The 23947-nt window shown below is 35.0% G+C and overlaps 1 protein-coding gene across 8 annotated transcripts in view; it reads right to left on the bottom strand.

The window, feature by feature from the left end:
- LOC111507983 (anoctamin-2) overlaps positions 1 to 23947 on the bottom strand; it is an 86157-nt gene that overhangs the window by 6053 nt on the left and 56157 nt on the right. For 7 of the 8 annotated variants that reach the window (XM_074185320.1, XM_074185321.1, XM_074185322.1 and 4 more), the window contains 3 exons: positions 22844 to 23099; positions 19572 to 19953; positions 9829 to 10091 (listed from right to left, as the gene is read on the bottom strand). In XM_074185320.1, coding sequence (XP_074041421.1) covers positions 9829 to 10091; positions 19572 to 19953; positions 22844 to 23099 — 901 coding nt within the window. The remainder of the gene's footprint in view (positions 1 to 9828; positions 10092 to 19571; positions 19954 to 22843; positions 23100 to 23947) is intronic. The other variant, XM_074185325.1, reaches the window with a different exon arrangement.

Raw genomic sequence — 23947 nt, 5'->3', positions numbered from 1 at the left:
GAGAACCGTCTCCACCAATCTCTCGAAGGTCGCTGGAGCATTACAAAGCCCGAATGGCATAACCGTGAACTGCCACAATCCTGAGCCGATGGTGAAAGCTGCCTTTTCTCGATCTTCTGGGGCCAATTCAACTTGCCAATATCCACTCTTCAAATCCAAGGTCGAGAAAATTGTGGAGCCGGCTAGCGTGTCTAGAGTGTCGTCGATTCTTGGAAGAGGGTAGCTGTCTTTCTTTGTCACGTGATTTAGTTGGCGATAATCCACGCAAAACCTTGTAACTAATAACTATGAAATATAAGTACTGGCTATTACAAATCAATTGCACCTATTTATATATAAATTATTGCCGACTTTGCAGACGTCAGCAAAATAATTGATGTCGTCTTCGGGTCATCGAACAATATCCTGCTGATGTAAGGGGTTATCGAACTGTAACTTCTCCATCCCCTGGGGAAGTCTTGTAAGGGACGAACAAGACTGAAGATGATGCTTCGTGTTCGGGAACTGGTGAATCATCATTGGATGGTTCTTTCTTCGTTTGCCTTTTCAATCTGTAAATTACGTATAGAATGAAGATGGTGATTGAAATGTAAATGGGAGTCATCCAGAAATGGCTTTGATCACACTTCCTAAGCCATCTATGAGTCCTCTGTTGGATCTACTGAGAGGATAAAGAGTCTATAGCTTTCCCTTGGCAGTTTTCAGTTGGTACTTCAGTCCTTGATCGAAATTTTGCAAGTTGAAGAAATAAGGGTCACTTAGTCCGTTACGAATTGCTGTGGAGACGGCATCATATTGGGATTCTATAGCGAATATCTCTTCGTGGATGGGTTGAAGATCGTAGTAGTGGGTGAAGTAGTGGGTACTAGTCTTGATCTTTGCTTGTCCCATCTTGAGGACAAGTAGTCCTGAGGTTCTGGATTTCGATCTCCTGTCCTCTCGTCAAATGAAGGCTGTAATGGGACGAAGAATTTAGTTATCTTATTAGGCAAATGTCTTATATTTTTCTTATGGACGTTTGCATTTTCTGTCTCGACAGTTACTGTTTGGTCTTTTTGGATAGATTTTGGGAATACGGGTGGTAGCAGTTTGTTTCTTTTCACCGTTTTTCTTGTGTACACCTTGGTGCAGGGTTTGTAGGTAATAGGAGTTTTTCTTTTCTTGTTTCTCTTTTCTATGATATTTGTTTTCTGTTTCTGTAAATCTTCGTTGATTTTCCTATATATTTCCTTCGTTTTTTCCCTGTGTTGTTGGACGTAGTTGTTAATCAAGGCTCGTCTTATGTCGATATCGAATGGGTCTTGACTATTGAGATGTCCGTTCAGAATATCCATAGGTTTTTGTCTTGTTGCTGAATGGATAGAGTTGTTGTATCCTTGGATGGCATAGAGCATCTGTTCTTTGATGTCTCTTTTCTTATCTCTCAATATTCTCAAGTGCTCGATCAATGTGGAATGGAATCTTTTGACTATCCCGTTTGACTGAGGGTTTTCTGGAGTGGTATAGTGAATGTTGACTTTATGTGTGTCAACAAATTCTTGGATCAGTCCATTTTTGAATTCCGTTCCATTATCAGTGACGATCATATGTGGTATTCCATGATGGTTGATGAATACTAAGAGAGCATTCAGAGTGTTGATAGCATTACATCTCTCTATTGGATACGCCTGGCCATATTTTGAAAATGCATCCACAATCGTCAGGAATTTTTGTCCACTAGCCTGAAAGGTATCCATGTGTATTATTTCAAGAGGCTTTGTTGGGGTAGGTGTCAGCATGAACTTTGGCTTCTCTGGTCTTCGATTATACTTGTTGATTTGACAAGTTTCGCATAAGTTGATAGCTTCTTCGATATCCTTTTTTATATTGGGCCAATAATACAATCTTTTGATCCGAGTTTCCGTTTCTGTGATTCCTCTATGGTTTGTTTTTCCTTCATGCTACTGCTTGATTATTTCTTTTTGTCTAGCTGAGCAATTGACATCTTCCAAAAGGCGGTTCCATTTTATGAGATCGAAATAGGAATTCTTGAATGTCTCTCTCAATATTCTGCACATGCTGGGGTAGAGTTCTTCATCTTCGAACATCAAAGCGTATTTCTTTCCCGGGCTGATATATTCTTTGAAAAAGTTGAAAACATTTTCGTCCATATTGTCGTTTCCCAACTGAGCATGGGGGAATATTTCTTCTTTAACCGTTCTTGCTGGGTTATAGCTTACTCGTTTGAAGATGACTTGGTTATTGAAGTCATTGAGAGGTTTCTCTGATATTGGTATTTCTAATGTTGGACTTTCTCTGGCTGTATGGTTGGTGATGCCACTAGTATCTTCGTCTGGGGTAACTTCCGGGTTCAGGTTCACGCATTCCTTGTCTCCTTCGGTTGGGGGTTCATTCCGAATTTCTTGTTCTTCCGGTATGGGGTCCTTATCTTCAGGAAAATGGTGATGAAAGCAATCTTCAAACAGATCGTTGATGATGTCATCTGCAGACTCAGGAACTTCTGATGGAGGATGGTTGAATAGAGATGCCTTGTCGTCGTCGTAGTTTGCTTCATGGAGCTCATTTGTATGTATCTCTATTCTGGAGAGCGCATCGGCGTTGGTATTGCTTGTGCCTTTTTTGTAGACCACTTCGTAGTCATACTCTTCTAGCTTCAGGCGCCATCAGACCAGTTTTGGATTTGGATCCTTCAAGGAGAAGAGCCACTGGAGGGGACGGTGATCTGACAGAATTTTGAATTTTCTGCCGAGTACTTCATTTCAGTTTCGTTCAGGGTCCTGGATGCATAAGCTATTGGCTTGTCTTTTCCTATGGGTCCTTGGGACAGAACGGCTCCTATGGCGAAATTGCTGGCTACTGTGGTCAGATTAAAGGGCTTTGTGAAGTCCGGATACTGTAGGAATTCTGGCGTATGCTCTATATGGGCATCTTTCTTGAGACAGGAGGTTAACGGTTTGGTAGTCTTCGCGAAGTCCTTGATGAACTTCCTGTAGTACCCTAGGAGTCCTAGGAATCCTCTGATCTCTTTGACAGTTCGAGGTACAGGATAGTCCATAATTGCTTTGACTTTTGCTGGGTTTGGTTTTATCCCATTTGAAGTGACAATGTGTCCTAGAAAGCTGACTTCTTTTTTCAGGAATTCGCACTTGTCTACTTGTATTTTGAAACCAGTTTCTCGTAGACGTTGGAAAACTTTTGTGAGGTTGACCATATGCTCCTGCAGAGATGTAGAGAAGATGATTATGTCATCCATGTAAACCAAGCAGATAGCCCCTTGTAGACCCTTTGGGACATTGTCCATAACCCTTTGAAAGGTCGCTGGAGCATTTTTCAGTCCAAACGGCATACGCAGGTACTCGTAGTGTCCGTTTTCGACATTGAATGCGGTCTTAGGGATGTCGTCCTCTGCCATCTCTATTTGGTGGAATCCGCTTACCAAATCCAAGGTAGTGAAATATTGACACCTTCCCAGTTTGTCGAGGATGTCAGAAATGTTCGGAATAGGGTAGCGGTTTTCTATTGTCTTCTCGTTGACTTTGCGGAAATCCACAACGATACGCCATTTTGCTTTTCCACAGGAGTCCAGTTTTTTTGGAACAACCCAAATTGGTGATGACCAGGGAGATTGGCTAGGTCTGATAATTCCTTGGTCCAATAACGAAGTTATTTGCTTCTTGACTTCTTCCTTGTGTACATACGGATATCGGTATGATTTTGTGTAGACTGGGATTTCGTCTCTGGTTTTTATATGGTGTTTGACCTGGTTGGTGAATGTGAGTGAGGAATCTGGATGGTGAAAAATATCAGCATATCTTCCGCATAATTTTCTGATATGCATCTCCTCTTCTGGATTCAGGTGGTCTGTTCTGATTAGATCACCCATGTTGTTGATTGGGTCTCTGTTTTCTGATGGGATTATGTCAGCAGAATAGATATGATACTCTTGAAGATTTATTGGGCTGCTGCGTACTGGTTCGGCTAGAACGATTTGGAGTTTATCTGGACTGAAGTTGACAATTTCCGTCCAGGCTAGATGATCACGGGCATCAGTGAGAGCTTCACGGATGTGAGCGCTTTGCAGTTCCTGTCTTGGTATCATGATAGTTCCATTCTTCTCCTTCACCGGTAGTCGTACTTGGGTCACGCTGTCTGGCTTCAATTGAATAGAGTAGAACTGGGTCTTATTGGTTTCGTAGTACTGGATTGGGAGAGAGGAGTATTCGGTTAAAAGGGAGGATTCAGGAAAATTCAGTTCAGCTTTGAGAAATTTCAGATTGTCGATTCCAATCAGGCCATCAAAAGTTTTGTGGAATTTGAAGAGGTAGAATTTCAGAATGCCGTTTGAGTTAAACTCAGGAAATATGGAAATTTCTGCACTGTAATCTTGAGAATAGTTTTGGAAAATGGAAGTGACGACAAAGGGATCTTTTTTGATGCAATCTTTGTAATATTGGAAAACTAATTCAGGATTGAGAAAGGATTTTGTTGATCCGGTGTCAATGAGGAGTTTGAGGGGAGGATTTGCAATGGTTATATAAGGAAGTTCTCTCTTATTGTCGAATATATGCAGTTCCACTATATTTCTTGGTTTTGTCCTGGATCCAATGGAAAATTTAAATCTGGTTCCTGTTGGTCTTCTTGAACCTGGAATTCTTCAGTTGGTTCTTGATTGGGATAAGAGCAGGTTTCTTCAATGTAATAGGGGTTTGCTTCATATCCAAAGTCTTCGTCATGTTGCTCAATGTTGAACATGGGAGCTGGATTGAAATTTGGTCTTGCCTGAGGTTGGGTTCTCATGCACCTCGTTGGTGCTCCATAAGTATTTCTGGTACTGATGCTCATTGGTGTTGGTTCTTGTCCGTTCTGCCTGTTTGGTTGATTCTGTCCAAAACGTTGTGGTTGGACTGAAGGCCACATCTGTCTCTGTTGAGTATTTGGTTGCCAGTGTGGTCTGAAGGTCGGTTGTTGAAATTGTGGTTGGAGTCCCATTGCCTGATGAGGTTGTTGTTGTCCGGGTCGTTGAAAGTGTTGCATGGGTTGGTACATCCGCTGTGGATGTATTGATTGTTGGGCATATTGGTGATTTGCAGTTCTTTGTTGGGTCTGGAGTGGTTTCTTGGAGACTTGTGGGGGTCCAAACGTCCTTTGTAGATAACGGATATTGTTTTCTTCTTGGATGTACTGCATTACTGTTGCCAAGTCTATTGGTTTCATTGCTCTTATGGTGGATCCCATGGGCTCTCGTAGTCCGGCTAGGAATGTTGTTAGAGCTTGTTGTTGGAAAAAGCTTCTCTTGCTGATCTTTATCGTATCATCGGCGGTGTGTAATTCGATATAGTTTGATATTGTGTTTAAAAGTCCCATGACTTTTTCGTAAAAACGTTGTGGTGTTTCGTTCTGGTCTTGTCGCAGGTTTACCAAATCTTTTAATAAAGAATTTTCATTCCGTTGGTCTGCGAAGGTTTGGATTAGAGTTCCTTTGATGCTGTTCCACTCACTACATCCATAAACTTAGATGACGTCTTTGGCTCTGCCTCGTAGCTTGTTGAGTAGTCCTTGTATCAATATATGGTTCTGAAAACAACCGGGGTCTTCAGTATTCCAATATTCGTTCAGAATCATTGTTGATACGTTGATGAACTGGTATAATTCATTTGGTCTTCCATCGTATTCGGGTACAATCCAAAAATTCTTCAGGTCGAATTATTTTCCCACGTTGATGGCATTTAAAGATTAGTCAATTGTTTGAGGAATAATGGATGGGCTAGAATTGGTACTTGAAGGTGAATTTGGTAAAACTAAGGTAGGGGGACGTAAAATAGTATTTGCAAATAGTAGTTGAGTTCATTTGTGCTTACAGGATGACGATGATGGCTCGTTGCATATTCTGTCACCAAAAACTTATTTCTATGTAGATATTCCTTGACGGACGATAGTGAAGAGGTATTCTTGTCTACGGCCGGAATTCTTCCTGGAGTACTTGCTTCTCGGTGGAACTTGGTTCGGGAGAGTAGTGAATAAATGTTTGAGAACGTCGAGGATCTTCTAAGGACTCTTCCACTATCCTAATAACTGCGCCATTTATATTTCTCGTTCACACAAAAGGGTTTTTAAAAACTTTTTATTTGAACAGAGTAACAACTAATAACTATGAAATATATGTACTGGCTATTACAAATCAGTTGCACCTATTTATATATAAATTATTGCCGACTTTGCAGATATCAGCAAAATAATTGATGTCGTCTTCGGGTCATCGAACAATATCCTGCTGATGTAAGGGGTTATCGAACTGTAACTGGTTATTCATCTTCTATCTGTTCATAAGTCAATGTAATAAATGTGAATATTTTGTAACTAGATGTAAAATGATAACGTTAATTACATTTTTGTCGGGTTCGCAAGACGTCAATGGTCCAGTACAGTGAACAATATGCGAGAAGCTATTGCACTGGTTGAAAGTAGTTTGAACTTAAGAAGTGCCACTGACCAAAAACATGTTAACTATGTCGCTATGTTAAGAAAGTGAAAAGTAATGTTGAATCTGAAAATACTTACAACATAAGTTATTTACATAATTTTTATTTTCCACTAGAGCCGGATATGGCAACAGTTAGTTTGAATCGATATAGAAATTGTTTTACCGTTGCTTAAAAAAAAATCTACCAAACGTCAAGCTGTTTGTAGGTTTTTCCTAGAAATATTTAGAAGAAGTTCAATTTACAATAAACACTAAGTTTTTATTATTTTCTTGCAATTAGTAGTGTTTCACAGACCGTCCCATGATAAGGGGCTGTCTGTGACAATTGAGGGATCTCTTAAATGTGCCATCTAGAAGTATTTGTTGATATATTAGATAAGATTTTCATTTGTTTAATGAGAATAGAAAAACTTGATTATTTTGAGACTAAACAAAAAATAATTTATTAAATATATTTGATTTCAGAACACATTTTTTTGTCACACTCTGCACCATCTTACCCTATAGATCCAAAACAAGCAAGGGAAGTGCTTGTTTTTGGATTTATTCTACACTAGAGGTTCTACTCCTACCTTTTAGTATATAGTTGAATCATATTTTGCGTCCGTCGGTTAGCCATATTTTGAAAAATAATAGGATTCATATCCTGAAAATTGGCAATTACAAGTTTTTCAACTTGCCTGACAGTCATCGCGCTGTACCTTGTATGGTTAAAGCTACCAATTCGATATGTCTTTCAATACTATATTAACAAATTTCAATTCATTCTTTAACTTGAATATTTATGCCTTCAGTGTCACTATTTTCCGGGTTTGAAGGCCGTTGATTTTAGATTTCTTCCTCGTCGCGTCGGCGAAAGCCTTAAACATTTTGTGAGCTAATAAGGCGATAGACATTTGAGTATTAATCTGAAGTTCAGTTAAAGTTTCTGTGTTATATTGGGTGTGTAGTAGTGAAATAAAGTTGAGTTTAACTGTACAGTGTGGTCAATTATTGTCGAATCTATGGGGGAACGTAACATTTGGTGTCGGAAGTGGAATAATTCATTGAAAACAAGGTGTGTCACTTACGGCGGGATAAAATAAGTTAAGAAAATGTTCGAGGCTTTGCAAGCGAAATTGGTGTAGAATGAAAATCATAAAAGAGAAAAAGATGAACCCAGAAGAGTGGAAGATAAACGAAACAGGGAGGAAGATCAATTACGCCTAATTCTAGATCGTGAATAACTACTAAATATTCAGGAAAAATAGGAAAAAGCAGATTTGCTGGTAAATATTCAGGAGAAACAAAAAAGAGACAGAAAGATAGTAAATTATAGGTAAATAATCAAGACAGACAAAGAGGAAGATCGTAAATTAATGGCGAATATTCAGGAGAAACAAGAGACAATGAAATGTACCTTTATTAATCTGAAGAATTGAAATCTTCTCAAATGAGTAAAGAGGAGGTACAAGAATCTATTCAGGAAGAATTAGAAAAACTGATCCAGGACACAAAGGAGGAATTTGAAAAAGTAGTCCATGAGAAGCTTGAGGGGGTTGAAAGGAAATTTGTAAAGGAACTTGAAAAGGCTCGGAAGGAAATGTGAAAAAGAGTTGAAGAGGATCGCTGTGGAAAAATTCAATTTGGAAACATCTCTCCCTTCCAGCAGTAGTTTTATTGAAACTTCAATCTTCGATTCACATGAAATTAGGGTTCAGGTTCAAGTTTTCGAGTAAAATTTCTATTTACAAGCATCTTATTAAAACAACGATAAAAATAAAATAAAAACAACAATAAAAATTAATTGGCGCTCCGGGGCGACTTCATTGATTCCAGTGGCGCATTTGCTTTTTCAGCTGCAGGAAAACCCGGAAAAACCTGCAGCACCACATCATCTAAAGATCTTGATGTAACAATGTCCTCTCTCTTATAAAACAAAATGTAGGGTGTCTCCAGAGGCTCCAATAAATTCAATGCATCGCCAGAACACTTCGTGAATAATTGGCCTGCAAGACAACTAATATGTAATTTTGTTTTTCTTTTCGTTCCATTACCAAACCGTTGTCAAAAAAAACATTTTATACATTTCCGTTTTTGTTTTCTTTAGTTCAGGGACACTGTTTTTCTATTAGCGGAGTATCGAACTGAAATTGTATTCTTTGGTGTAGCTTAGTTCCTTCTTCTGAATAAAATGGATCTTGGATCTGACACCACTTGGTCAAAAGTCAGGGTTGAAAAAATTATTTCTATATCTGAAATCAGCTGATGAAAGAATTATTCAAAAGTTTTGTCCGTTTTTATGAGTCTACTTCATACTATAATATCTCAGTGAATGCTTATTGAACTTAATTGAAATAAGCGCCATTTGAAGCAGTGCACTTCTTCCAAAGTAAGACAAGTCGATTTATTCCGTCAGCATGAAAAGTCCTAACGGTGAGAAAGTTATCTAAAAGATGGTCGTTGGTTGGCTAGAGGCCTGAAAAGTATGATAAGTGAGGAAGAACTTCAACGTTCAATTCGTTCAATTCTCGGAAAGTGATTTGTCAAACGTGCGTACGGGCGTTGTCGTGGACTTTTTTGTTGACCAGTTCCGACTCTGCTGTGATGGTTTGGCTCGGTTGCAGAAAGTTATAGGTAGTGAATCACAGCAGCCACTGAGGATCCACTTCTCATCACAAGTGACAATTTCTGTCGATCCTTGAAATCGTGGAGCACCCACTTTTCGAGCTATTTGATCTTTCCAATACATTTTAAACTATCAAAACCTCATGGGAGCTGTAGCCCAGCTCTTTCCAAGAGACAAAAAAAATTTAAATTTGGATAGAAATGAACAGCAATGTATAATTCTCTATCAATCAGTATTTAGATAATATATACCAAGAGACTATATAATAAATATTTATTGATATGGAGCTACAAAAACACATGATATCAAAACGGACAAAACTTTTGAAACAATCTAATACATTGCATTCTTTATATATGCCACCAGTTTTCTCGTCCTCTACAAGGGAGTTAGTGTCTTTGTCATCAGTTTTTCCTTTCATATACTGGAGAATGTATGTTTCTGTCATCCTTTATAACATTGTTTTTTTTGTTTCTTTATTGTAATAGTGTATAGTAAATTCAACATCAACAGCAGACATTATCTGTTACATGCCTTTCAGTATGGGCTTCAACCCATTCGAAAAACAATTATTTATTATTCAGTAAACGATCATACTCATTACAAATTAAAATAATGACTATTCAAGGTCATTGAAGAACACCGTTTTCCGAATGTTGACTTTTGGGGTTTTAAATAGCAGATCAGAAAATATACTAAGATCAAGTTTGATATTCTATCTAGCTGAGGGTTTACTTACTCGACTTTTTTCTTCTAGCTCTCTCTGTCTCATGATGGATAATGGTCTCATTTGTTCTATATGCCTCCCTCCTGATTCTGTCATTCAGTTTTCTGCTCATATCCGGAATTATCCACTGAACTGCTGTTATCACAAAACTCACCAGATTCTGGTATACAACTATGAATGCCAGACGAACTGCTAAGATGTGCCAGTATATCAGAGGTCGTTTGTATTTCAGATGTGGATCAGGGTGATCAAATGAATTACGATATTCAGAATACCTGCAAGGTAGAAATGTATAAATATGGAATATTTGGTAATTTGTTTTCCAAACATAGTCATTCAATATAAAAAATTACTGTGCTGTGTCCGATGTACATGGTTGAAGTCATATGAGTCTCTGTATAACCAGGGAGATGCCAAAGGGGTTATGCCATATGTCAGATTTTTTATAATAATAATGATAATATCATTTATTAATGGAACGAGAGAGAGAGAGAGAGAGAATGTATACAGCAAATACAATATTTTTGCATAAATTATACCTACTCGATAAGTGAGCAAACACTTGTTTCGAGATAAAATTACCTTACTTAACTACATAAAAAGAAAAATATATTCAATCCAATACAAGAACATTATGAAAAAAAGCATCACACTTAAAAAATACATATGGAAATGACAGTGTAATACAAAAAGCAAACACAATAGTGAGAACATATATAGTAATTTTTTTTGCATCGATAAGTGAGCAAACACCTGTTTCGAGATGAAAGTACATTACTTAACTACCTAATTAATATTCAGTCTAATACAAGAACACCACGAAAAAATCAATATGTTTAAAAAATATATATGGGAATAACAGAGTACTTAAAAAAAGCAAACACATTAATAAGAACATTTTAAAAGTACAAAAATTTTGGGATAAGTAATAGTGATGAAAATAAAAACTGAACCCGTGCATGAAGAATTAAAATGGCAAGAATAAATTAAAAAAAAAGAAATGAATCAGTTGAAGTAATTTGGTTCGACGATCTCATTACATTTGGCTCTTGGGTTTTCGTATATGAATCTTTTTACCTCATTTTTAAACATGTTTTAAACAAGTTCATTATTTCTTTAATATGGTCAGGAATAAAACTGAACGCCTTGGGTGCTATATAGTCATATAGTTGTTTTCATACTGATTAAAAGCGATTGATTGAAAACTTATGATTCCTTATTAAACAAGTATAAAACATTGGAAAGAAAAAAACTTTGAAAAGAAAAACAATGTAGCAATTGAGAAAAAAGACCATATACTACATAACTAAAAACGATAAGTCAGGATATTGGTTAATAATCTCACCTAAAATATTTCTTTTCCAATGAAAATTTTATTTGGATTCAAATGAAAACATTCAAAAAATATAAGAAGTCACAACATAATAATAATAATAACTTTATTCGTCTTTTCGATCATTTACATGATATAAGACATGTCATAAATAAAAATATGAAAATTATATAAAACAATAATAACGGTCCACAGTATAACATAGATCGGACACTTGAAACAGGTACTTAACTATATACATATATAAAAAATAACACAAACACACATACACACATATATGTATACACATACATAAATATATTTATAAAGTAAATTTAGCTTTAACTAGGGTGAAAGAAATGCAGTGAAAGCAATAATCATGATAACAGTGTATCCCGTTCTAAGAATTCTTCTACGCTTTAATATCCCTTGTTAGTTAATAGCTCCTTTGTTTTTTGAATGGTATGATATGCAAATCTTTAATATCTTGAGGCAACGTATTGAATAATATTATGCCATTATATGCAAGTGATTCCTTGAATGTCGATGTTTTATGTTTTGGGATAGGAATCACACATTAAAAGGTAAGACCTCGTTAGTCCTTAGCTCGCACAAGTTTCTCAACTTCTGAGAGTTGTCGTTCGTATGGGGGTGACAGCTGATTAACGGAAAAACAGAGTTTTAACAGATTTTTTTTAAACAGTTAATAAATGTCTATTTCGTGTTGCATACTTATGAACTACTGATTCATCTCTCAGATTGGGTACATTATTTTTCACATGGAGCAGAGCTTTATATATACAGGGCTTTTCATGATGAGCGTTAATTAGCCGTTTCTGGCAAACTATTCAACGGATCAACCTGAAAATTCCACAGTAAGTCAATATGACCTACACGCCTAAAATATTTTAGACGAAGCGGCGTTGTCGCTTCTACTATAAAGTAGCGGCTTCTTTGATTTTTCAAATGGAACACCCCGTATATAATATCATATTATGATTCATTATCACTTTGTCAACAAATTCATATACTATTTCCCTATACCTATCTATTACCCGTGTTAGGAACCACACGTTAAAAGGTAAGACCTCGTTAGTCCTTAGCTCGCACAAGTTTCTCAACTTCTGAGAGTTGTCGTTCGTATGGGGGCGGCAGCTGATTAACGGAAAAACAGATTTTAGACAGATTTACCGTTTAGAAGATATAAATTAATTTCGATATTTTTTTTACCATATATTTTTATAAATGCTGATAATCTTGAACTCTCTTGCACTAAAATGATCAAATTTGAAATGGAGTGAGGTGATACTATGAGGATCTTCACTCCGAGTCATATTTTCATTTGCCTTATACAGGGTCTTCAAAAAATGCAAATACTTTGATCTCATGAAAAATGAATGGAACACCCTGTATATTTCAACTTTTTTGAGCTCTACATCCAATTTTAGATTAACTTTGTTCAGATAATACTATTTCTATTTTGAACCGTTTTCGAGATAAACTGTTTCAAACGGAAATTGACATGGTTTCCTTGTTTTGTTCATCACTCATTTTTTTAAAACAGATTTCGTTTGATGTTTCTCAATTAGTCACAGATAATACAATGAAAAGATAATTATTAAAATACTCCTCAACCATCGAATGAAACTTCTCTTCAAACAATAGTTTTATTAACGCTGAAACACGAACTGAAAATAATAAACCCATAAATTAATGAGTTAATTTAATCGTCAGTGTATTTCAGAATATGTTCAAACACATCTCCCCCTCTACTTAAACAAGCATGTAATCTCTTCAAAAGATTGTCATGTGTAGCGCTTCTGATCAAGTCTGGAGTCAAACTATTGAAAGCAGTTGTAACTCTCGATTTCATATCTTCCATTGTTGTTATTGGAGTAGAGTAAACCATATTTTTAATGAAACCCCACACGAAATAATCTAATGGATTGCCATCTGGTGTTCTAGTAGGCCAACGAAAAGGTCCATTATTACCAATCCTTCTGTCTTCGAATTTCGGTTAAAGCTTCGCTGACTGAATGAGAATTATGGGGTGGAGCACCATCCATTTGATACCATACACGTTCTCTTCCTGGTCTATTATTTAAAATCATTTGAATTCCATTCCTCAGTAAATCTTCATATTTTGATGCATTCAAATTATCATCATAAAACTCGATATAAAAAAATGACTCATTCTTTATGGCACAAAATACATTGAATTGCCATCTTTCTCGAAAACCCCTTTGGCGGACAACATGGGGATTTTCTGGCGCCCAATAATGACTGTTGTGTCTATTGAAAACTCCATTTTTTGTGAACTTGGCCTCATCTGTCCATATGATATTGTCAAAGAAATGTTCATCCTCTTGAGTCTTGACAAGTAACCATTCAAAGAATTCCACTCTACGAGGTAAATCAGTCTCTTTCAAATGTTGGATACAGTAGAAGTTATAGGGATGCCATTTATGCTTATTAAGAATTCGACAAATTGTCACGTAGGGTATACCTATCTCCCATTCAGCCTCGTGCAGAGAAGCATTTGGAAATGCATGAAAGTATCCCAAAACTGTTAAACCATTGTCATCATCATCCACTTTAGTCTTCTTACGAATGATTTTTGGAAGGAAGGTTCCATTCAACCTACAGTTTTTTAGTAGACGATTTATCACATTATTATTCGGCTTTGGAAGTTGTGGATATCTTTCATTAAATACTCGGCATGTTCTACTTGCAATTCTATTGCACTCACCATAAATTATTAATAAATTCAAGAAATCTTCATTACTGTAACCTAATCTTGACATTCTATTATTCTATTATAATTGGTAGCTATCACAATCAGTCAAAACCACCAACGAAAGTCTGACGTTAAATAATTGGTTTACTTATTTTTCCAAAGCACAATATTAAAAAATATTAATGTGTACTGTTGTACGTTAGAGACCAATACCTCAATGTATACAAATTGTAACTTTTTCTAAGGTAGGTACATACCAATTTCGAATTGACTGATCTGAGACAGTTAAAAAACTGGATCAAAAAGAAATATTACTAAGTATAAAAAAAATGTTGAATATCCAAAATAAGTGATGAATTCAAAAAAACGAGCAAGAAAACCACGTCAATTTCCGTTTGAAACAGTTAATCTAAAATTGGATGTAGAGCTCAAAAATGTTGAAATATACAGGGTGTTCCATTTGGAAAAATTGAGTTCCACTTATTTTTTCATGAGATCAAAGTATCTGCATTTTTTGAAGACCCTCTATGAGGCAAATGAAAATATGACTCGGAGTGAAGATCCTCATAGTATCACTCCACTCCATTTCAAATTTTATCGTTTTAGTGCAAGAGAGTTCAAGATTATCAGCATTTATAAAAGTTCATGTTTGGTAAAAAAAATATTGAAATTAATTTATATCTTTTTAAACGGTAATAGATAGGTATAGGGAAATAGTATATGAATTTGTTGACAAAGTGATAATGAATCATAATATGATATTATATACGGGGTGTTCCATTGGAAAAATCAAAGAAGCCGCTACTTTATAGTAGAAGCGACAACGCCGCCTCGTCTGAAATATTTTAGGCGTGTAGGTCATATTGATTTATGCATACTGTGAAATTTTCAGGTTGATCCGTTAAATAGTTTGTCAGAAACGGCTAATTAACGCTCATCATGAAAAGCCCTGTATATATAGATACAAGGTAACGTTAGCATCTTGTTCTTGCAGAAAGCAGGTCTACAGCTATTCCTGGGTGCAATATTAAAGATAGTTCTAATTATTCTTTTTTGAACAATAAAAACACGTTTTGCCCCCACAGAAGAACCCCACATTAATACATTTTGAACCATATGTGAGTACGCCAATGAATAGTAAACTGATACCACCCAAACTAAACATGTGTTTGATCTGTCGTATTGCAAATAACGCTTGATTCAATTTTTTACAGACATAATCGATATGGGGCTCCCAAGACAAAGTTTTATCTATAAACATACCAAGGAGTTTGGCTGTTTCCGAGAGTTGGATGTTGTTGAGTTTCACTGTTTTCCTTAACGCAAAGCTTAAATGTACTGTTTTACTTTCGTTCAGTTTTAGTTGATTTCTATCACACCAAGGAATCATGTCATCCATGACTGAATTAATGTTGTTTTCTAGCTCCTTCGCAGTATTTCCGGAAACTGTTATGGTAGTGTCATCTGCGAATAGGATAATGAAACCTTGTTTTATATACTTTGGAAGATCATTTATATAAAAAGAGAAAAGTAGTGAGCCTAAAATGGACCCCTGTGGTACCCCAAGGATAATATCTTGAATATCAGATACTGCATTATTCACAGTCACTACCATTTTCCTATCTTCCATAAAAGATTTTATCCATTCCAGAAGGAACCCTCTAATGCCAATGTTATATAACTTACTAGCCATTATGTCACTATTTACTGAATCAAACGCCTTAGCCAAGTCAAATAATATTGAAACTACGTACTTCCCCTTATCGATTTAATTGTAAATAAACTCGAATTTTCTAGCAATAGCAGTCTCGACTGATCTAGCTTTTCTAAAACCATGTTGATGATCGGTTAGAATCTTGTATTTTTCGAGAAACGCAATAATTCTATTTGCTACTATTTTTTCAATAATAACTTTAGATGGAATACTCAGTAATGATATTTGGCGATAGTTATCTATATCTTCATGATAACCCTTTTTATGAATAGGAATAACTTTGGCTGTTTTGAAGACACTCGGAAACATGCCTTCCATTATAGAGTGATTCATAAGATTCAATAGAATTTCTGATATAGATGGAATGACATATTTCAGAACTTTTATTGTTATATCGTCTAGGCCTAGGCCACTCGATTTTTTATTTTTTAGTTCGGTTATTGTTGAAACTAGTACAGGTTCTAGCACTTCTTAAAAAAACATTGAGTTTTCGTTAAATTCCGAGACCGTATGTGGTAGTGACATGTTCTGACCTACATGTCTTAACAGAGCTGCCGAGACTGCTCTGGCAAAGTGACAAGCAAAATTATTGGCAACTTCATTGCGATCAATGTTCAATTGAGTTGTCTCTTTTGCTCCAAATTTGTGAAAAGCATTCATTTACCATTAGTCATAATATACTTATTTCAAAACTGATTGAAATCCTAATTACTTTGAAAAGTATTTGAACGTAGCAAACTTTGTTCAAATAGAAAGTCGATAGACTATCAATAAAATCAAAATATACTTTGTCGAAAAAGTCTTGTTTTGTTGACAAAGTAAAAGATACACAGTACAGAAATAAAATATAGGAAGAAGTACACTCAAGCATGTAAAATATAAATGAAATAAATGTGCACCTATAGAAATTCATTTTTGAACATTTCGTATATATACATAAATAAAATTTTATTCAATATAATAAATGTCAAAAAACTCAATCAAATATCGATAAAAAAATGTTATTAGACCATTTTGTCAATTTTTCAACTTATAAGATATCGCTCTAAGCGAGTATCCTAAACAATAACAGCAATAAAATCACAAAAAAATGGACAGTTCACATTTTTCATTGAGAGTAGTTATAGAATAGGGTCTGCTCACGAGGAGTTTTTTTGTGTATTTCCTAAAGCTTTCAACACTATCATGACTCTCTGTAGAATGAGACGGAAAGTGGTTACACATTTAAACGTCGTTATAGAAAATTGACTCCTTTACCAAGAGGAAGGAAACAGTAATTTCAAGTTATTTTTAGATTTTTGGGCGAGTATTATGACACGAAGAAATATTTTGAAATTTTGAACTAAGTTTGCATATAAGACACACCGTTTCTATAACAAAGAGAGCCAAACTGTCAATATCTTTTTCTCTGCAAATAACTGTCTACAAGAATTGTGTGGTCCTAGTTTGAACACACATCCAATGCCTCTCTTTTGTAGTTTAGACAGACTTGGAGTTACATACCCTCCAGAAAGGTATGGCATATCTTAGTTTAGATTCAACTAATGCATAATATGCGTTCAAAGCCGTGACAATACCAAGCTCCCTTGAAATAATTCTCATTGCATAGCACCCTGTGGAGATTGTATTCTTCACTTGGTTGACGTGTGCTGCAAACTTCAATTTGCTGTCAATAAAAAGGCTTAACAATTTTGTGCAATCTTTAGTCATATCATCTCATATTCTAGAGGCATATCTTCTAGAGTACGTTTGAAAGTTACTATATTTGTTTTTCATATACCAAATGGAGATTCGAGTCACACCAAAATTTAATTACATTTATGCCTCTGAATATCTTATTATACAAATTGTCAACTGTTTTACCATGCCATAAAATAGTGGTGTCGTCTGCAAATAAAGTAATTTTTCCAGAAGTGTGTACACTCAGTAAATCATTTATATATACAAAAAAAGAGTAGGTCCTAAAACCGATCCTTGTGGCACTCCATAGTCAATATTATTATATTTTGAAATAGTATTGCTATTTACGACTTGACTGCATCCAGTAACCATTCCAAAGTAACTCCCTCGCAGCCGTCATGATGCAATTTCCGCAAAAGTATTTTTTGGTCTACACGGTCAAAGGCATTTTTGAGGTTACAAAATAATGCTGCTGCTACATCTCCGGCATTTATATATTAATAAACCTCATAAAGGAAAGAAAAAATTACATCTTGGGTGTTCTTTTTAGTTTGGAATCCGAAATGATTTTCTTTGATAATTTTATGAGCAATAAGGAATTCATTGGGCCTTTTTTTTAGTAGCTTTTCAACTATTTTTGCTAGAGTCGGGATGAAGGTTATTGGACAATAATTTGAGGGATCGCCCAAGCTTCCGCCTTTGCGCAAGGAAATTATCACAGACTTTTTCAAGAATGAAGGAAATTTACCGTTGCGAAAGGAAAGATTATTGAACACGACAAGAGTTTCAAGTGCTTCTTTTGGAAGATTCTGTAATACGTTCATGGAGATGCCATCGTATCCAGAAGATTTTTTATTCTCGATATCCCTAAACACTTCGATGATTTCATCAATACTAGTATCATATAATATAAAAGTATCTCCTGTATGATAATTATGGACATTAATAAGAGGGTCGTAAGGGACAATTATGTTATCACAGGCTTACGAGCATTTGAACAGTAGAACTCATTGATATCATCTGCACTGATCGCAATATTTTCACTGTTTACTATGGACCGCGTCTCTTTCATTTTATTATTCGCAGAGTAAATTATATTTTGGAAATATCTATAGCTTCATGGTCAAATAGTCCAGAGGAAATAAATATACATGAAACTTTTTCTAGGTCATAATTAGTGCATACATAGTCAATACAGGTGGAGGAATGATTAGAAATTCAAGTGTTTGATCTAACGTGCATGTTGAGGTTGAATATACTCATAAGAGCTTGTGTAGCTGCATATTCATCATTCACATAATTTATACTGAAATCTCCACCAAAGAAAACATTTGATTTCGTTGAGAAGTCACTCAGTATCACTTCTAAATTTTCTAAAAATAAATTCACATCAAAGGAAGGAAACCGATATAGACAAAGTACATAAAGGTTTAGTTTTTTGAAGTAATATACAAAACATTTAAATACTTTTTCATTTGTGAGGTCATTATATTTTGTAACATTTTACCGGTTTTTTCAACTTTCCTTGGTCTTTTCAAGGAATTGGCAACATGATTTTCTTAAACTTATCCATTTTCGTACAGCTATCAACATTAGTCACTTTTGTATTGGACATTTTTAGTTTGTTGTTTTTACGCTCTGTTTGGGTTTTGGTGCTGATAAGAACTGCAGTGTTTTTGTGCGTTCTACTTTTAATAATTACAAAATCATTCTCCATTGTTAGAGCTTCTTCGTAGAAAACGTCATATTTGGTATTTAATTTTAAAATTATTTCAGCCTTCTGCTTACATTCATTCTGTAGTTCCTCGATAATTTTCGAATAGAATTCTTCTTCATCTTTATTCTGGTCATTGGTCATTCTTTGCAGAAAAGTCTGTTATTGTTTTTATATGTTTTTGGAGCTATTCTGTCATACCATCGTATGCAAATGTAGTAGCCATTTTTTGGCTATTTATTACAACATAGGAACACAAAATCAATGTTTATTCCAGAGCACTCAGATATACAACACTTTCTGGCGGCCATTTTCCTTCCATGAAAAATATAAATTGTTTAGTATCTATTGATATTATTGATAAAACTATTGAGCTGGCGCTTAAAAAATAACAAATAAAAAACTAAATAATATAAAAGTTGGAGAAGGTAGAAGGCAGGAATAAACTAGAAAGTAAGTAATTAGAATTAGGGGAGCAAACCAGATATCAGAGGGAAACCATTGGATCAATGAATGAAATACAAAAATGATGAAGAGGGGAAACAGGGAAATCGGAATAAGTTAATGGGAGAAGCGAAATAAGCTTGTAAATCTATACCTGCAAACTGAAGCATTTATCGAGGGCGAGAATGGCGCAGACTCCAGCGGAAAATCCGAAGTGTTAAACCAGGCTAAACTGTGCTCTAGAAAACCCTCGTCTGTCTCCCCTGCCGATTCTTTCAGCTTATACACTAACCGGGGGATGAAATGGGAAGAAAAAGCGATGATGAACGCGTTGGAGACGACAGACAATCTTCCGATGACTGCCAAGATAGAGTACCACACTCCGATATTCTTGACGCGCTGAGGAACGGGCCTTCTATAGTACTTGATGAACTTTTTGGCATCTAAACGCATTTCCAAGACGTTGTTTATCAAAGCGAAAACGGGAGCAAGGGGAAAAGCTGCGACGAAAATTGTGACGAAACCATACTGCAACACTGAAAAAATACATACTTATATTATACTTCAAATGAGAGCAAAACATAAAATTCATCAACATTTCAGGAGATATGAATTGCTACATTCAATGAATAGTGGGGATATTCGATATTTGTCTCTCACCCAGGTTTATCGGCTTTATTGAGGGTGGAGTGAGAAATTAATAGTTCCAATAAATTTGTCGCTTCTCCTTCTCCATGACAGATTCAATCTCACCCGGATCATAAGACAACACCGATGTCTCAACAATACTATAAGAGAAATAAAGGTAGTCATGGAGTCTTCCATATTTTAATTAGAAATTGATCATGTTCGCACCAGATGGGACTTTTAGATAGATACAATTGAAAGTTGACTTAATAGATGTTTTTTTTGAAAAATGAATGAATCGAAGAGGTTTTTGTATGAAAGTATATAATCATAAAATTATTGCAAAGCGCTTTCGACTTTCGTCATCATCAGTGCTCACTTGTCAGGCAACAGGAAGTATCAAAATAAGTATTACAAATGTGCCATATACTAATTTTGTTGCCTGAAAAGTGAGCACTGATGATGACGAAAGTCGAAAGCGCTTTGCAATAATTTTATGATTATACACTTTCATACAAAAACCTCTTCGATTCATTCATTCAATAAGTGTATTCAGCTTTCCAAATCTATTTTTGAAAAATGTCTAAATTCAAAACCCACGTAATAGTCTGGAACTGTCAAAGTTGACATTTCTTGAAGAAATTTCTAAAAATGCTCCTGCAAATGTGTTCTAAATTTTATACCCTACTTTCACTTTCGCTATACTGATTTGAACGAAACATAATTGAAACTTCATATTTCTGGTATATACCACACTTACATGCAATATCTTGATCAGAAAATACTTTCGTTGTTCTGTATTGAAGAGGGGTTAATGGATAACTGACTGCATAAACGAATTTGGAACCTCTGGTGTAAAATTTCAATTATTTCAACATTTGTTAAGTGAATTTTCACGAGTTTCATATTCAACATTTTTATTGATTCACCAGAAAAACAAATTTGACTGAAAATGACAGGAAACATGACATGACAGAAACCATTAATATGAAACTTATGTTGGCACAGCACTCACGAAAGTCTTGAATGGTAATCTTCAAATGCTCTCAGTTCAAAATAACCTGTGATTGTTTACTTGTTGTTTTAAATAAACTCATAGAGAAAAATCTATGAAATATCGGTCTAGTGATCAGGGAGGCCAATAATTCCTAATCCTATAAACATCCTATAAATCTGTCCCTAAAAATTTCATTTAGACACTCCTTCACTTCCATAGTTTTGCTTAAGATGCTTACAATTCGTTTGAATTATAATGGGCAATCAATATCAAGTTAACTTTTGATGCTTTATTAAATTCATTTTCTGTTTCAGTACACCTAATAGCTGCAGGCTGTATATGAACGACCTTTTAACCAAGCTTGATTAGAGTATGAGTAAGGCTAACTGCAGAGCGGGTGTTGCGACAATTTTTTCTGATTAATAATGATTTTTGTTTTTATGTATGTTATATTAGAAAAATCAATGCAACCTTTGTGGATTGAATCATAATAACAAAGTATTGCATTAGCCACTATGCAGTTACCCAGGAAATGCCTCACTTAGCATATTCAGCACATTTTCAAGATTTCTTCTAATAGAAGACAGGCACATTTACATTCTCAATTCCCGATTCTATAAATATGGGACTCCAAGAGGACACTAACATGACACTAACATTCAAGTCATATTCAGATTCTTGATAACTTCACAAATATCCATGTTCGTCAAAACTTGAATCACATCTTTTTGTAAATGTATATTGTAGGTATTCAAATTTGTGTTCAATAATGATTATTTTAAAAAAGTTAAATTCAGTGAAAACCACGTAACATATATGACACTAACTGTTTCCAAAATAATTAATGAAGATAATATTAATACTTTACGTTTAATAAAAAGTGGCTTACATTTCAGCTATTCCCTTTGCTTCTGTGATCTTCTCTGTTGTACAAAGAGATTCAAAATTTTTGTCAGCGCATGAACCCCAAAATTGTATTCCTTATCGTAGGATGAACTTTACCAAAGCATAATATACAACATTTTTGGCTGGCTAATACCAAGTTCATTAACAATTGTTCTGATAACAAAATACCCCGATGCGATTTGTTTACATAACATGATAATGTGACCGTCGAATTTTAAAGTATTATTAATGTCAGCCCCTAAGAATTTAGTTGTTTTTTTTTTCAGATCTTCTCCAAGTAATATATTGGACAGTTCGTATTAAAAAAAATATTTGTCTTTTTTATGTTAAGTATTGAGAGATTTGCGTCAGACTAGTTCTTGACTTTCGATAGGTCAGTGTTGATCCGAGTCTCTCAGGATCTTTATTATGCCATTATTTTCAATATTTTCTCGTAGGTTTCGTTGATTGAAAATACTAGCAACATCTGAATATAATATATTCTCAACATATAACTGAACAATTTTTTTTTGGTATGACATTGTATACAAGTTCATCCTTTGTAGGTTATAATTGTATACAAATATGAGTTCAACACATAATATCAATACATCAAACAAAATATTGACATTAATAATAATTGAAATTTTGTTTCATAAGCTTACTTTGTTAGACAAATTGTTAGGTTTCTGCAGAGTTGACTGAGAAACCGAAAGTTTTATCTCGAAGTCTCAGCAATAACTGAGTCGCAGTCACTGGTGATATCTGCCGCAGTAGTGAACAAAACATTTGGTACTACAAGTTTCATTCGACGATGGCTTACCAGCCTGGATTTTGTTCTCTCCAATCAAGGCTCAAGTTTTTCAATACAATTGCAAATAATGTATTCAACAAATATTAGTACTATCATCTCTCACCCATTTCCAAATATTCAGCAAACAATGTTCTGCTCTCCAAATCACCCAACTTGTAATCTTCTGTCCATTGATTACAACTGATCAGAGCGACTTCTTCCTTTTCTACCTTATCTATACCCATAGTCACTACAAAAGTGTTGTACATTTTCATTAGCAATGGTATGACCATTTCGGTAACAGTATTGACAGCTTGATTGCCAATCATGATAATGGCTAACTGTATCGTCAATTCCATAAGGCACCCGCCCGGATTACACTAAAAAAAATAACAGAAAATTTAAATAATACCAGGAAATGAATGAAAAGTTTTTAGTCTGCAACATTGTTTATGATAATATATATCACGAATAATCATAAATTTCAAAGCGCAAATTATTTGTCCCTTAAGGAAAACTAAAAGAAATTGGGTGCTAAATCAGGGCAGATGCCCCATGTATTACCAAATCAAGTCAAATCAAAATATACTTTATTGTTCGAAGATTTGCATCTTATTGATAAAGTCCAAGAAATACAATGTTAATACAGAAAAAGTACTAAAAAAGTATAAATGTAGATATAAAAAGTTCCAAAAATGTATAAATGTAAATATAAAAAAAAGTTCTTAAAATGTATAGATAAAATACCGCCATGTATAAAGTGATAGTACAAAGAATAAATTGCTAATATATTGCAGATATATTGTTAAAAGGATTCGCTAAAATACTCTTCCAAACTATAATAGGGTCTCTATCAACAAGAAGTTTCTTCCACAACCTTTTTGAAATGAATGTTGCTTAGATTTGCAGATCTCATTTCTAGTGGTAAATGATTGAACAACTTACCACCATTATAGTACATAGAATTCTTGATCAAATTCGAAGTAGCATAAGCAAAAAACTTCGATTTACGTTTATAAATAAGGAAAACCGTCTGTAAGATAAAAAGTGCGATGACTGTTAACATTTTATTGGCAGTGAACAAGTTCCTGCACGATTCTCTGGGTTTAACTTTGCAGAGACATCTTAGTGTCCCTCTTCTGTAATATCAATACAGAAGAGGGAAGAGACGAGTTGCATGCTCCCCAAAAAGATATTTCATAACGTAGTCGAGATTCAATAAGTGCAT

The sequence above is a fragment of the Leptinotarsa decemlineata genome, unplaced genomic scaffold (genome assembly GCF_025532065.1).
Source record: "Leptinotarsa decemlineata unplaced genomic scaffold, Ldec_3_MD MMD2_tig00026369_RagTag_RagTag, whole genome shotgun sequence".
In the NCBI taxonomy this organism is placed as follows: domain Eukaryota; kingdom Metazoa; phylum Arthropoda; class Insecta; order Coleoptera; family Chrysomelidae; genus Leptinotarsa; species Leptinotarsa decemlineata.
This window is presented reverse-complemented; position numbering and strand designations above follow the sequence as displayed.